General features: G+C 36.4%; 1 protein-coding gene across 7 annotated transcripts in view; it reads left to right on the top strand.

The window, feature by feature from the left end:
* The window catches only part of LOC132160947 (calcium-dependent secretion activator 1-like), an 81,709-nt gene that overhangs the window by 28,046 nt on the left and 37,668 nt on the right, over positions 1–15,995 (top strand). For all 7 annotated transcript variants that reach the window (XM_059570702.1, XM_059570701.1, XM_059570700.1 and 4 more), the window contains exons 4-6: positions 6,818–6,898; positions 7,247–7,480; positions 10,608–10,729. In XM_059570702.1, the coding sequence (XP_059426685.1) occupies positions 6,818–6,898; positions 7,247–7,480; positions 10,608–10,729 (437 nt within the window). The remainder of the gene's footprint in view (positions 1–6,817; positions 6,899–7,246; positions 7,481–10,607; positions 10,730–15,995) is intronic.

Genomic DNA, 15,995 nt, shown 5'->3' with positions numbered 1-15,995 from the left:
AAAGCCGTTTCTTAATGTATGTTGGTAACAGTAACAGCAGAAATAGAGAAAGAGAGAAGGTTGGTTCATTGCTGCCGGTGACAGGAGCTGATTATGTGCTCCACTAATCAACAGCTCAGAATGAACCAGCAGGGTTATGGCACACATACACACACACACTGCAAATGATCATTCACATTTTTATGCTATCATGCACTGAAACAATGCATTTGTTCTATATAATAATGTGCATAATTGGTTGTCTTTTCCCCTAACAGACCTTCAAAAGAATGGGGCTGCTTCTGCCCTTTTTAAAAGAACAGTTTTGCTGTTCTATCCTTTCATTATTTTATAGTACATGGCGAACTCTGGCATATTTGACTCTTAACTAGAAAAAAGGAAACCATCAGCCATTTAAGAGCATATCTCTGTCTACCTGTCTCTTTATTTTTATGTCTCTCATTTGCTACTTCTCTTTTTGTCTTAAAGTCATTTTATACAGTGCATGGTAGGCAGTAAAATTATTTGGTAACACTTTAGCAGGGGCGTCGGACTGGGGGTAAAACCACTACTGATTACCAGGGCCCCAAAGGAAGAGAGGGCCCTTGAAAAGTCTAGAATATATATTTTCGGGGGGGGTCATTAGGACTGCCTATGCATAGGGCCCGGGATCTTGTGCAGCGCCCCTGCACTTTAGAATAGGGTCCAATTCACACTGATAACTAGTTGCTTATTAGCATGTGTATTATTAACATATTTACTGTTTATTAGTGCTTAAAAAGTACATATAATGCATGACATCCATAATCCTACCCAATTCCCTAAACTTAACAACTACCTTATAAACTATAAGTAAGCATCAAATAAGGAGTTAATTGAGGCAAAAGTTATAGTTAATGGTTAGTTAATAGTGTGAATTGGACCCTAAAATAAAGTGTGACCAATTATTTTTTTTAATATATTTTTTACCTTTCTTGTTTTCCATACATGTGATGTTGGAAATAAAATGATACCCAGTATTGCACAAATCTAGCAAACAAAAGCAAAGTGCTTTTGTGAATGAGGCAAATACTATAATAATATTATATTCCAGCCCTTTGCAACTAAATTGCTCTTATTATATAGATTTATTTTTATGATTTTAGTTTTTAAAAAGTAGCATATACTTGAATTGATTCAAATACATTAGTTTTTACATTACATGAATTATCATGAAAAAAATGTCAACTTGTGATCATCTTAATACTTATGTTGCCATATGCACCATTAATAAATATGCACCATTATTTTTAGACTAGCATCGTGTTTGTATAGAAGCTGACTGATTTGCATTAGTGACCATTAAATGTGTTATTTTCATGTGTATAAGCACAAATAAAAATCAGCCTATATAAATGTTATTTTTGAAATATGATTTTTTTATTTTTATTTTTTTTAGATTTATATAGCTTAGGAAAATCAGCAAAAGCATTTTTTGACAACAAAAATGTTTTATTGTTTATAAAAGCAATGGAAAGACATATTTTACCTTTGAATGTCTTCTTTTCTAATCTTTCCACATGCACAACAAATCATTTTTGAGCACAAGCACAGCAACCAGTGTTGCTTTCAGTGCCACCTCCATTCTGCCGCCTCTGTCCCATTGAAAATGAACTGAATTCCTCTGTACTGTGTAAAATGGCCTTACAAATCCTTCATTTTTCTTCTTCTTTGGTGTGTCTTAATAGCCTGCTTTTGCTGACCATTGCAACATGTTTTCTAATCTATCCCTACCCATGAACACACACACACAAAAAAGACACACACACAAAACCTCTGTCACTTCCTATCTGCCAGACTGGCCAGTAGATCAATAATAGAGTAGCCAAGATGTTCAGACTTTTCGAATATATCAGTGGACAGCTGAAGGTCATGCTGTAGGGTTTAGTCACATGACTCGATCTTATGCTGTCTGCCCTATTACTTCACACAATGTCACAGATGTCACTTTCCCACACGCAGCAGAGGAGCCTTAAAGGGAAGAGAGAGAATCAAGACAGGTGGAGAGGTTGTTGAGAGAGATGCTGTGAGAGAGTGTGGTGACAGCAGAAACGGCGAGAAAGAGAGAGGAGGAAGAAAGGAGCAAGGTTGAGAACACAGTCTGCCATCAGCAAATCTAAATGTGTGAATGCATTATTGATGCTGTGAGTCTCTGAGTTTCACTCGCTCGATCTCGGTGAGGACCGAGGAATTGGGGCAACAGCTGTCGGGAGCTCCCTCTGCTGAGATGCCGCCTCCATCAGATCATGAAACTGAAGCGAACATTACCGTTCGAACCCTGTGCCTGTTACGCTGGCTGCTGTACGTTAAAGCCAACAGGGATGTCTTTTGAATTACCGGGTCCAAACTACACAAAAAGCAGTCAAATGCTAAAGATCCTTTGAATTATATTTCAGTGTCTGGAGCTGGTGATTATACCAGGCAATTGGCTATAACCAGAGGCAGGCTTTATCTTAGAAAATCGCCCTGGCCACAGACGCAGCAAATTGGTGCAAAATCCCAGCCATGTTCGCTAGTAAGGGAGCAGGTCGGTCAGAATTACATTTATATTTACTAGAGATGGGACGGTTCACTGAAAAAACCGAACCGTTCAGTTCACCACACACGGTTCGGCACGCGCTGGGACCGCTGTTCAACTTAAATCTGACAAAGCATCTGTAATATGGTTTACTATAAATAACACATAAAACAAACAGGGTTCAGTTAATATATGTTTCTGCTGATGGAAGCGCATTCTGGATTCCCAGACATTACAACAGCGATGAAAAAAGAAAAAGAAAAAAAAAACCCTGGACAAATCATTCACTGTTGTTCAATACTAATACGAACACTGTTAGTGCATTCTTGTGACAGTATATTAATCGAACAGCAACAACAAAGAAATCACTCACTGCTCTTGATTAAAAAGCTTTTTTAACTTTAATAAAGAATAATCTTTAATTTATAGTCCAAAATGCAATGCTGTTTTACATTTGATTACTTTATTTAATTTCTGTACCTAAAAACTAATGCAAGACCTACCTAAAAAACCCCTGACAGTCAGTTTATTTTATTTGTATCTTTACTCTGTTGTATTTATTTGTGCTGTTGCTTGTAGTTAGAATATTCTTAATAATATGATAATATATATATTTTTTGAAAGTATAGTTTTTAAATAAACATAGCACATACAACGGTACATAAACCGTGACTCTAAAACCGTGAAACAAACCGAATTGTGAAAAAGTTGAACTGTTCCACCCTAATATTTACATAATCATTTGGCAGATGGACGCTTTCATTCAAAGCGACTTACAATAGATAAAATCTATATTAAATTTTTTTTTTAATTATATATATATATATATATATAATTACAAATGTATATAATGATAGATGTTTTAAAAGAGCATCTTAATGACAAACTAGCACACTGTTTTACATATGGGGATACAGTATTTTTTTAGTGCCAAAATTGACCAGAAATTGATTTTACATTTCTAGCCTACAGTTTGTAACCTAGTGTACAATGCTTATTTATTTTGAAGGTGACGAAGGAAGCAACAGAAGCACTAGTGCTGCTAGTGCTCCTGCTGTTGAACAAGAGAGGGTGGACAGTTCAGCTTTTGAGTCAGAGCAGGAACCTTCAGGTAAAGTTTAAGCTATAAGCAAAACTTAACATGCTGACTATACTCTTAGAAAAATATGTGCTTTTATGATTTATAAGATCATCAGTAGTAGGACTGTGATCATTGGGACATACAATTGATGGCTGCATAATTAATATAGATTATTGAAAGTGCTTATTTCATATTGCAGAGAAACTCAATGTGCAGAGTGAGAGAGAGGGGGATTCAGGGAAAGATGATAGAGACAGTGAATGCCTTGATACTTCTTGATACTTCATTTGATTATTTTGCCCATCCACAGTCTAAGGATTTTGATTTATTTTTTAAGTATAACCCAATTCAAACACCTGAAAGAGCCAAAGAGTTTAGCAGTCTGGTGGACACATGAATTGGGTGGTGGTGACTGCAGCAACAGAGGTGGCCTGGGGTGGAGTCAAATTCCCGGCCTGATTTACTGTCCCAGTCCGCCACTGCTGCTTGCAGTAGAGACCAACAAGAGCAAAGAGAGCTTTCGATTTAGTTACAGTGCCTTCAGAAAGTATTTACCTCTTTCTGCTAAACTTTCCATAAAACATCCCGTCCAAAAACAATACATTTTGTCAAAGGTAAACACATTTGACTTAATGTACTGTCCATAATGGAGCATTTAAGCATAAGACTCAAGCTATAAGTATCCCCTTGAATTTTTATTTCATTGAATTTTTAAGGAACCTTTTGTTTATTTTCCTGTACTTGAATTTGAATTCACTTAAGAGACAACTGCATTATTTGGTGCAATCTTTTTTTTTTTGTGATTACTTTGTATTATTTTGTATTACTATATTAACTGTTTTCCTCATATCCACATATATTTGAATTTATTAAACATTGATGCATTTTATACTGCTTTTTGTATAAAAGTAATAATCTACTCAAGGCTGTGTATTACAGTGTTTTTAGCAAGGCTAAGGATGACTGCTTTAACAACACTTACCATTTATTAGTGTAAAATCAATATAATGCATGACTTCCCTTGGCTCGTTGCTTTAATATGCGTTGATGTGAAATGTCACACACTGTATCAGTGAGTTTAGTTAAACAGATGCCCATAACGTGGCGTTTACACCAGAGTTACAGCTGCTGAATGAAGAACTGAGGTAAATAAACTAATGATGAACCTCTGTACAGACAGACACCCGACCTCCATGTTGTGTTTGCCATCTATTATTAAGACTAGGCTTTTGATGAAAGAGCCGTTTACCTTCAAACAGAACAGAAGCGAGCAGAATAAATGAGGAAATTGAGCTTTACTGCCTTGTTTGTAATTGTACTACCAGGTGATTCCTGACCAGCATTTCAGTCGTGTTTACCGATGTCTCCTGTAAATTATTTAAAACGGCTTATTTGTTAGATACGTGCATGAAATGCTCGAGAACCACAGAAAGATGCTCATTTTGCATAAACCGAGAGCAGAGGTTGCCTGTTTCCAAATATTATGGCACGCCCTTCCGCAACTACTCTCCCTCGAGCAAGCCTGGAGAACAATGCGATCATGAAACAGGTCATAAGGTCATTGTAGTCCTCCCAATGTGCCATCAAAGTTCACTCTGGCATTTTTAGCTTCAGAGAAGCCCATATGCAGACTTTAAAAGACCAAAGGGGTTTTGATCAATAATTTAAACAAAAGCTTTTAGTTGAACACAATTCGGCGGAGAATTCTGCTCCAAATATGCACTTCTTCTATTCCAGGGGTTGCACTAGCACAAATGCGCACACAGAAGGTTCCTGTATTTGCTGAGCCATGCTTAATTAGAACACAGCCTCTGGAGAGCAGGGCAAAAGATAGACAGGGCTCTGGGGATGAGGACTCAACTCTGCCCCTTGTGACAGGGTTTCCCACTCCAGACTGACTGTCGCCATGGCAAGGGTTGCCTTGGTGCTGTCGCCCATGGATTCTGTGTGGACAGGAGCAAGAGAGTGACATAGACAGGAAGTGATGGCTTTGGATGGGGAGGCTTCAGATGTCATAACACACAAACAGACAGTGACACTCATTCACGCCCACACACGTGCAACAGAGTTATCGGGGGTGAAGAGATTATTTCCTATTCCAGCACATCAGATTTTCCTCTCCATTGGGGTTTTCCATCTTCCCCAGGGCCCTTGTGGGTGTGATATAGTTTATGCTTTAGGACAGGATTTATACCCATGTGTTTATGTATGAGAGGCTGTATATTCGAGCAGAGCAAAAATTTGTTACAGATGGAATATATTAGATTTTTTTATTGATGCTGTGTGTGGGTCACAGAATTCTGTGGAATTTGAGGACAAGAAATATATAAAGATATACATTTTGGGATACGTCAGTTGGTAAAAGTGAAAAGTATGAATAAAAAATTCTTTGTAACAGATATTAAATGAACTTTTCCTTTAATCAAATAGTGAATGTTTAAGTTACAGTCATTTTAATACTTCACAGTATTGTCAAAGCAACATTTATACTCTCTAATCCAATGTGAAATTTATATTATATTTTATTTCAGTTTTATTTCGGTGAATAATATTTTAAAAGGTTTAATCACTTGATGAAAAGGTCGGTGGCATCTTGAAGGGAGAAGTGCAACTGTTCGTTGTTACATTTTTATTTCACAAATGAACAAAGGATCAGTGTTATTTTAGTACTGAAAATATGAATAGTAAATTATATACTAATATTAAATATCTATTAATATTGTTAGCTTTTTTATTTTTATTTTCTTCAGTTTTCATTTTCATGTTTTATTCATTTTATGTGCTTTTGTCATTAAGGTTTTTTTTTTTTTAAATAGTTTTGATACATCATATTAAAATCATTTTAGTCAGCTGCCAATGCAATATTTCTCATTATTGTTAATAAATATTATGTTTTAATATAATGTTATATTCATATTTTATTATGTCACTTTAATTGAAATGAATGAAAGTTACTTTTATCAGTTTTAATCACTTAGAGTAATTAGGAACAGTTGTATTTCTGCTTTCAGGATGTGTGTTTCCAATTTACCTTTTCAATCTGACCCAATTATGTCACATACACTATGTGGTGCAAGAAAGCTGTACCAGGGGTCAGACTTGATTAGATGCCTTCTGGAGATGTATAGGTTGGTATTAGTGTGTGGAGGTTTGAGTGCTAATGGTAACCAGTATATTACTTTGTGTGTGTGTGGTTGCAGTTGGATAATCTGGACGAGCAAGCAGCTCAGATCAGGAGAGAACTGGATGGGCGTCTGCAGATGGCTGATCAGATTGCCCGGGTAAGTCTCATCATTTGATCACATACACGTGGACAGAGATGCACCGGACATGCTGTAAACAGAACTGGCATCCATTCCATTGCAAATCAGCCAATTCAGTTTATGCACCCACATTTTCCCTTTATAATTCAAACCGACAAGAATTTGCCAAGTAGGACTTGTTCCATAATGAATATCTTTTGGGTCAAGTTGACATTTTGAGTTAAGTTCAGTTAAGCCTTCTTTCATACAAGGTGACAAAATAATAGTTTTTAAAAATGCTAAAATTAGTTTAATTTTTAAATTGTTAATTGGAATAATTAAAAAATATTAGAATTTACTTATTTGCTATTTCTTTAAAAAAATCAGGCTGCCAAATTCCCCAAGTTTGTGTCGAAGGAGATGGAGGCTATGTATATCGAGGGGCTGAAGAGCTCAGTTAACCAGCTGATGGCTAACCTGGAGAGCATGCCGGTTTCAAAGGGAGGAGAGTTCAAACTGCAGAAGCTAAAGAGGGGACACAACACCTCCATCATTGATATGGGACAGGAAGATGAAAACCAACTGTCCAAGTCTGATGTTGTGCTGTCTTTCACACTTGAGGTAAGAACTGTTCTAGCCTTCAGGCAGTGTTAGCTTTATGCTCAAGGGCAGGGTTCACATAGTATGTCATCTCATCAGGCCCAGGGGAGAGAGTGTGATTTTTAGTTGTGGCCCTGCTCAAAGCTTCCATGCATTTGAATTTCTTTGGTTAAAGTTTTTGACATCTCTGTCTTGTCTGTTTTGCATACAATTAACCATTAAGTGTTAAACAAATAACCAAACTTGAGAGACAACGTAAGATGCGTAAAGAGTGGTAGGAGGAGTAGTTCACCAAAAATTAACATTTGCTGGAAATGTATTCACCCTCAGGCCATTTAAGATTTAGTTGATTTATTTATTTTTTTTAATCGGAACAGATTTTGAGAAACTTTATATTACATCACATGCTCACCAATGAATCCTCTGCAGTGAATGGGTGCCATCAGAATGAGAGTCCAAACAGCTGATAAAAACATCATAATAATCTACAACCCGAATTCCGGAAAAGTTGGGACGTTTTTTAAATTTTAATAAAATGAAAACTAAAGGAATTTCAAATCACATGAGCCAATTTTTTATTCACAATAGAACATAGATAAAGTAGCAAATGTTTAAACTGAGAAATTTTACACTTTTATCCACTTAATTAGCTCATTTAAAATTTAATGCCTGCTACAGGTCTCAAAAAAGTTGGCACGGGGGCAACAAATGGCTAAAACATCAAGCAGTTTTGAAAAGATTCAGCTGGGAGAACATCTAGTGATTAATTAAGTTAATTGATATCAGGTCTGTAACATGATTAGCTATAAAAGCTTTGTCTTAGAGAACCAGAGTCTCTCAGAAGTAAAGATGGGCAGAGGCTCTCCAATCTGTGAAAGATTGTGGAAAAAAATTGTGGAAAACTTTAAAAACAATGTTCCTCAACGTCAAATTGCAAAGGCTTTGCAAATCTCATCATCTACAGTTTATAACATCATCAAAAGATTCAGAGAAACTGGAGAAATCTCTGTGCGTAAGGGACAAGGCCGGAGACCTTTATTGGATGCCCGTGGTCTTCGGGCTCTCAGACGACACTGCATCACTCATCGGCATGATTGTGTCAATGACATTACTAAATGGGCCCAGGAATACTTTCAGAAACCACTGTCGGTAAACACAATCCGCCGTGCCATCAGCAGATGCCAACTAAAGCTCTATCATGCAAAAAGGAAGCCATATGTGAACATGGTCCAGAAGCGCCGTTGTGTCCTGTGAGCCAAGGCTCATTTAAAATGGACTATTTCAAAGTGGAATAGTGTTTTATGGTCAGACGAGTCCAAATTTGACATTCTTGTTGGAAATCACGGACGCCGTGTCCTCCGGGCTAAAGAGGAGGGAGACCTTCCAGCATGTTATCAGCGTTCAGTTCAAAAGCCAGCATCTCTGATGGTATGGGGTGCATAAGTGCATACGGTATGGGCAGCTTGCATGTTTTGGAAGGCTCTGTGAATGCTGAAAGGTATATAAAGGTTTTAGAGCACCATATGCTTCCCTCCAAACAACGTCTATTTCAGGGAAGGCCTTGTTTATTTCAGCAGGACAATGCAAAACCACATACTGCAGCTATAACAACAGCATGGCTTCGTCGTAGAAGAGTCCGGGTGCTAACCTGGCCTGCCTGCAGTCCAGATCTTTCACCTATAGAGAACATTTGGCGCAACATTAAACGAAAAATACGTCAAAGACGACCACGAACTCTTCAGCAGCTGGAAATCTATATAAGGCAAGAATGGGACCAAATTCCAACAGCAAAACTCCAGCAACTCATAGCCCCAATGCCCAGACGTCTTCAAACTGTTTTGAAAAGAAAAGGAGATGCTACACCATGGTAAACATGCCCCGTCCCAACTATTTTGAGACCTGTAGCAGAAATCAAAATTGAAATGAGCTCATTTTGTGCATAAAATTGTAAACTTTCTCAGTTTAAACATTTGCTATGTTATCTATGTTCTATTGTGAATAAAATATTGGCTCATGTGATTTGAAAGTCTTTTAGTTTTCATTTTATTAAAATTTAAAAAACGTCCCAACTTTTCCGGAATTCGGGTTGTACAAATAATCCACACGACTCCAGTCCATCAATTAATGGATTTTTTTTTTTTTTTTTACAAACACACAGCTTTTCATTTCACAAGATGTTAACTAATGGACTGGAGTTATGTGGATTTACTGTGGTGTGTTTTTATCATCTGTTTGGACTATCAATTCTGTTTTGATGATCAAACAAACTCTAATACATCCTGGATGGTTCGTGGGGTGAGTACATTTTTATTTTTTGAATGAGCTATTCCTTTAAGCATTTTTGGTGCCAATTCCATCAAAGCAACATCTTTGCCAAGTATTTTTAGGTTTTAGCTGTAGCTGTATCCTTTGAACTGATAAAATGTGCTGATTTGAACAAACTCTGTAAAAATAGTATGTAGCATGTTACAAAGTTGAAAAAAGTGCTACAATCTCAAAAAGCGCTACTACCACACTTGTAAATATCTTTTGGTAGTCTTAAGGGTTTGCCTCTCATCATTTCGAATTAATAGACAGATTCTTTACTGAGTTTCCAGACCTTGCTATCACATAAATTATAGATAGACTGTAGACAGAAAGGGCTGCAGCATATTAAAAAAAAAGGTTATACTGCATTTTTGATAAATGATTCCTGAGAATATCGAATGCCTCTGAGAAATCTCCCCTCTCAAGTCTCAGGTTTTGCTATAATTATATTATCTTGAGCAAGCTCGTTTTCAGGGCAGTTGATTATAACGTGCCATGGCTTTAGTAGTCACAAAGGCTGACCGAGCAGTGTTTTATGGATTTGATAGCCTGGCTTCTGTCTTTGGAGTCTATTTTGTTTTGGGGAGCTACGAGCTGCCGGATTTTATAGGTGCTCTGGGTGTGAAGATTGATTTTTGCTCCAGACGTAAACAGTGCTTATTCAGTGAGTGTCAAGAACAAGAAAGTTGAATAATAATAAAAGTTGATAATGTGGTCAAGAAGTTGAGTGGATCCTGATTGGCTGCTAATGAAATAAGAGCTTTTAAAACAGCATCCAAAGGAATGTGCAAAACATACTATACCGGCATATAAAATACAACCAACTTTTTCTTTTGTGTAGGTGGTGATTATGGAAGTTCAGGGGTTGAAGTCGCTGGCTCCCAACCGCATTGTGTACTGCACAATGGAGGTGGAAGGTGGAGAGAAGCTACAGACGGACCAGGCTGAGGCCTCCAAACCCACGTATGCCACTTTATTTATTTTCTCCTACTTTTTATTTAATTTTTATTTAATTTAAAAAAATTTTTTTACTGTAAATACGTTTTAATGACTCATTTGTAATTCATTTTAAGATTCAAATGATTTTGATTATCAAAATCAACATCTACACTACAATTTAAAAGTTTGGGGTTGGTACGATTTTTGACCCTTATGCTCACCAAGGCTTCATTTATGTGATCAAATATATAGTAAAAACAGTAATATTGATAAAAAAATATTACACATTAACTTTAAATTTACCAATTAATTCTATTGTAATATATTTTAAAACATAATTTATTCCTGTGATGGCTCAGCTACATTTTCAGTGGCCAGAAGCAGCATTTATTTGAAACTGAAATATTTTGCAACATTAATGTCTTAACTGTCACTTTTGATTAATTTATTGCACCCTTCCTGAACAAGTTGTAATTTCTTTAAAAAAAAATCTTAGTGATTCCAAACTTTTGAACATAAGAGTATATTTTTATAGTTTTACATTCATGTGTTAAAATGCTTTAACATATGTGTACATTTATGTAAATATGAGTATTTCGGTGGCTAATGCTGACATCTGGAGAGCAATGTGGAAGGTCTCTGATGTCAAGTCAAAATGTATACAAATACTTCTTTTATCAAATGTTTACTCAAAATTCATATTATCCATTAATTAATCATTCTATTGCTAATAAAAAGCTACATGTTAGTTATAGGTTCTGTAGATTTCCTATGGATTAGTAGATTTTCTCTAAAATTAGACATGTCACAATGATACAATATACAATCTTTCACATTCTCAGCATGCATTACATTCACAATATGGGACATTTTTCTAATGGCAGTGCAGTTTCAGGTGCTGTGTCCTCCAACTAGAACTGTTATTTGGCCAGAGGCAGTTACTCAAGGGATGAACAACCTATTTTTGGGCCCTACGTTCCATCATTGGATCAGATGCTAGTTTATAACGAGCTAAAGAGCGAGAGGGAGCATGGTAGCGCGAGAAAGAATCAGAGAATATGAGACACAGCCTCCATGTCCCCTCAGAAAAGTAATCAGCTGTGGGGAAACTGATTAGGAGTGCGTATCCCAGCGGACGGGGGAGAAGCGAAGGAGAGAGAGAGAGAGACAGAGAGCCTCCAGCACTCCTGAAGAATAATGACATCACGTGAGAATTAGCATTTAGATTCTATCATCACACACACCAACCTTCACATACTTCATATACAAGGTCACCTTCTTGAACCACAAATGAGGAAAACTTACAATTAAGCATAGTCTTCAAGGACATTTTCTTCCCCCTATTTTATACCTTTTTCCTTTCTATGCTTTCCTTCAAGGGCAATATAGCAAAAAATCTAAATAAAGAACAAAAAACACATTTTACACATTGCTTTTCACTAAGTGATCCCAAGAATGAGTTATTTATTTGGCACCAGTGCCTATAAATAGTAATAGATAAAACACTAATAGCTAGCTACATATATTTTAATATTATTACAGTTTTTTAAATTATACTTTTTTAACACTTTTTAATGTCATATTTTTAATTATAAAAAAAAATATTAGTTGAAAAATACCATGCAAAAATAAAATTTTAAATGCTGATACAAATGAATAATTGAATCCGAGTTTTGAGTTGATTTTTGTTTTTACTGATTAAATTGAACTGAAGTTAACCAAACTTACCAACCAATTTTTGCTACTGAAATCAAATAAAAGATGCTATTAAAACATTCAAGTCAAGTCACCTTCATTTTTATAATGCTTTGTTTAAAAAAAAAAAACATTACAATATTAAACTGGAAAAGAACAGAATCAATTATGCAAATCCAAATTGTGCTATAAAGCAGCTGTGGCAAGACGATATATAGTGTCATTATTCAGTTCAGTTCAATAACTGTGCAAAGTTTATTAATTGTGATCAAGTTCAATTAATAAGCAGCACTACTGAATAGAGTAGTGTTGTTTTTTAACTCGAGTCAGTCGATTCAGTTCAATTTAATAATAATAATTTAGATGGTGCAATCAACACATCAAACATTCACAATATTGTTTGTTTTTACGTCACCAGCAATATTGTACATTTATTATAAATATTCAGTATATCGCCCAGCTCTACATCCTTTCAAAGCTCCCCTGCTCCCCTTTATTCTTTTCCTCTTCTTGTGACAAAAATTTTGCTTCCCGCTCTCTCTCTCTCTTTTCTTCTTTCAACTGTAAAGCACTTAGCTCTTATAAAAGCCTTATGATTATGAGTCATAGAACTCAGTCTATATTCATGTATTCATGCTGTCACTGGCGGCTGGAAACAGAGAGAATTGGCTCATTTTGGCAAAGCATAACAGCGCTAATGGACACACAAGAATGTGTCACATCAAACAGACATGCTGAAGCAGAGAGATTAAGAGGAGGACAAGATAGCGAAAGAGACAGCAGAATTGACGAGAAAAGGAAATTTGACATTCAGATGTACTTAGAAAAAGTTATTCAGTCAGCTGCTCAAGAATAAACATATCTTGGACTGTCCCAAAGGCACCTTCACACATACACACACAGTTCAGCCATGCATTGCCTTGTGCAGTGTCAGCAACCTCTCTGATACTCGCCGTTAGCACTGTTAGAATGCTAACCCATCCATATCCATGGAAACCATATACACTCAACCAGAAACGAAACGTCTTTCTTCATTAACATAAGACTTTGCAGTTATTTGCGATTTATCAGTGCAAAAACCTGATTCTTATTCATTAGCCACCTGTCAAGCAGAAGTTGAATTCAGAATAGCATGCTAGTGCATTTAAATTAAGTCTTTGTAATGTATCTTTTCTTTAGATGGTAAATTATCTATTATATATATATATATATATATATATATATATATATGTATGTATGTATGTATGTATGTATGTATGTATATATATATTCATTGCACCACATTCACAACATTCCCCATTGTACTGTTACTGTCTGCAGAAAGTAAAATTGCATCAGCATAGATTTTTTGAATGCATTTGTGTCATTACCTACAGTCATTTCCATAGTTCTTTAAGTGCATATTTTGCTACAGCAACACAGACAGGAAGTGAAAATCATCAGAAGGTGCTATTCATTCCTTGTGAATTCCTCCCTTTCTGTTATAAAATATTTAATATCCCTTGTTTGCCCTTAGGAAAATATAGCAGCAAACATTTGGCCAGCAAATTTTCCTCAAGCTCATATTTTCACATGCACATTACCACATATTAATCACACTTTGTTGCAAATAAAAGAGTTTTTGCTAATAGACTCAATCCTTTCTCAACCGCCCAGCCGTTATGAAATGTTTTGCCCCCTAGTGTTCATCAAAAAAATTGACGATTGTGTTCACCCATTGCTCAATCTGCATTTTTCACTTCTCCCAGTGATAAATCACACTTCCCACCACACACATAGCAGATTTTTTTCCTGTTGCGCTAGCTTTCTCTTTTTGCATTCCATCTCTTTTTCGCTCTCCCCTTTTTTCTTTCTGTCTCATTTGACTGCTGCCTCTGAAATGTGCAGCCTGTTTCCACGGCAGCAGATCATGTCACGTGTTTTGGTTTTACCAGGGGGGCAGGGTTTCAAATTTTTTTGAAGCACCCCTGGGCGCCGCCATTGGCTAGCGGACCCCCACCTGCTGTTAGCATTCCATTGACTCCCATTCATTTTGGCGTCACTTTGACAGCGAATAACTTTACATCTGAGGCGTTTAAAGGCTCCATTTGTCCATTAATTATTTCTAAAGAAACACGAAAATGTATAAAAGGCTCCATTACATTCTAGCTTACGTTATGGTCCCATAGAAACAGTTTTGTAAAAAATAGGCTAAGGATTGCGTCATAACCAGCCACTCTCTGTCGCACAGTAGAGAAATAACCGTATGGACAGGAGGAGAAGCTCGCAGACAATCTTTTACTGTCTATGAGGCTATCGGGGGGACGTGGAGGCATAAAGTCAAGGGAGATAATTAATCAGAATACTTACCAAAACTTGCACCTGTTTACGCTCGCCTTCTCTGCAAGATTGATTCAGATTTCTCTTGGCACAGCGATTTGAAGACGTACAGGTTGCTCACGTGACATCTACGTCATCAAGCTCAGTTTGAGTCTGCACAGTACGCTTGACCCCCAGGAAGTGCGTGCTTCCAATTGACTTCATTTTTCTCCGTTGAATCCAATGGAGTCGCTGTGTCCATTTCTTTTACTGTCTATGGGTTTTACTAGGCCAACTCTACCCCTCACCCTGTGTGAGTGTGCAGGAGAGAGTCTACCCGTGATTTCCTAGGTGTATGTTTCTGTATTGTTGCATCATAGTGTTTTAAGATTTTGTGCATTTATTATTTATAATATCAATACTGATTGTTTAAAGCATGTCTGTGAGTTATAGTAATTTCTTGCTGAGACCCACTAGAGTTTGATCTCCTATAAACAAGTTGAAGATAGCAGAGCTGCACAGTTATTATATTTCTCCCTTTATGAAAGCTTAACACAACATATGGATTAGTGGCCATAAAGAGGAGGAAAGCATAGTGGGACATTTCTTAAAGGAATTAAAGGATGCAGTGCTTCCACAGAAACATTAGGATGAAAAAATAATAGTACATAAAGCTTAAAAAAAAAAATTACACTAGAAAATAAAGTTTATACTGAGGTTTCTTTTGCTTCATTGACATGCTAAAGAGTAGCATGAATTTGACTGTAAACTGGGGAAATCTGGGAAGTAAAAGTAAAGATAGCAAATTCTTCCTGCTTCAGAATGTTTAATAATGTTTACTGAGGAATAGTTCTCCCCAAAAAAAAAATACAAAAAAAATAAAAATGTATTCACCCTCAGGCTATCTAATATGTAGATGAGTTTCTTTAGTCAACAGAACAGATTTGGAGAAATTTAGCATTGCATCACTTTCTCACCAGTGGATCCTCTGCGGTGAATGGGTGCCGTCAGAATGAGAGTACAAACAGCTAATAAAAGTAATCCAGTCCATTAATTAATGTTTCGTGAAGTGAAAATCTCTTTGTTTGTAAGAAACAATTCCATCATTACGGCGTTTTAGAAAAAATATATATATATAAAAAAATAAACAAAAACAAAAGCACTAATCACCAGAGAATATCCTCTGCTGAAAGCATTTATGTACAAAAACATCAGACGATACACTTCACTGGTCCGTCTCGCATGCACTTGACATTCAGTATGAGATTTTTACGACCTTATCAAATGATTTGTTAGC

Source organism: Carassius carassius, chromosome 17, assembly GCF_963082965.1.
Source record: "Carassius carassius chromosome 17, fCarCar2.1, whole genome shotgun sequence".
Taxonomy (NCBI): domain Eukaryota; kingdom Metazoa; phylum Chordata; class Actinopteri; order Cypriniformes; family Cyprinidae; genus Carassius; species Carassius carassius.
The sequence above is the reverse complement of the archived record's forward strand: the minus strand, read 5'-3'. Positions and strand labels throughout refer to the sequence as shown.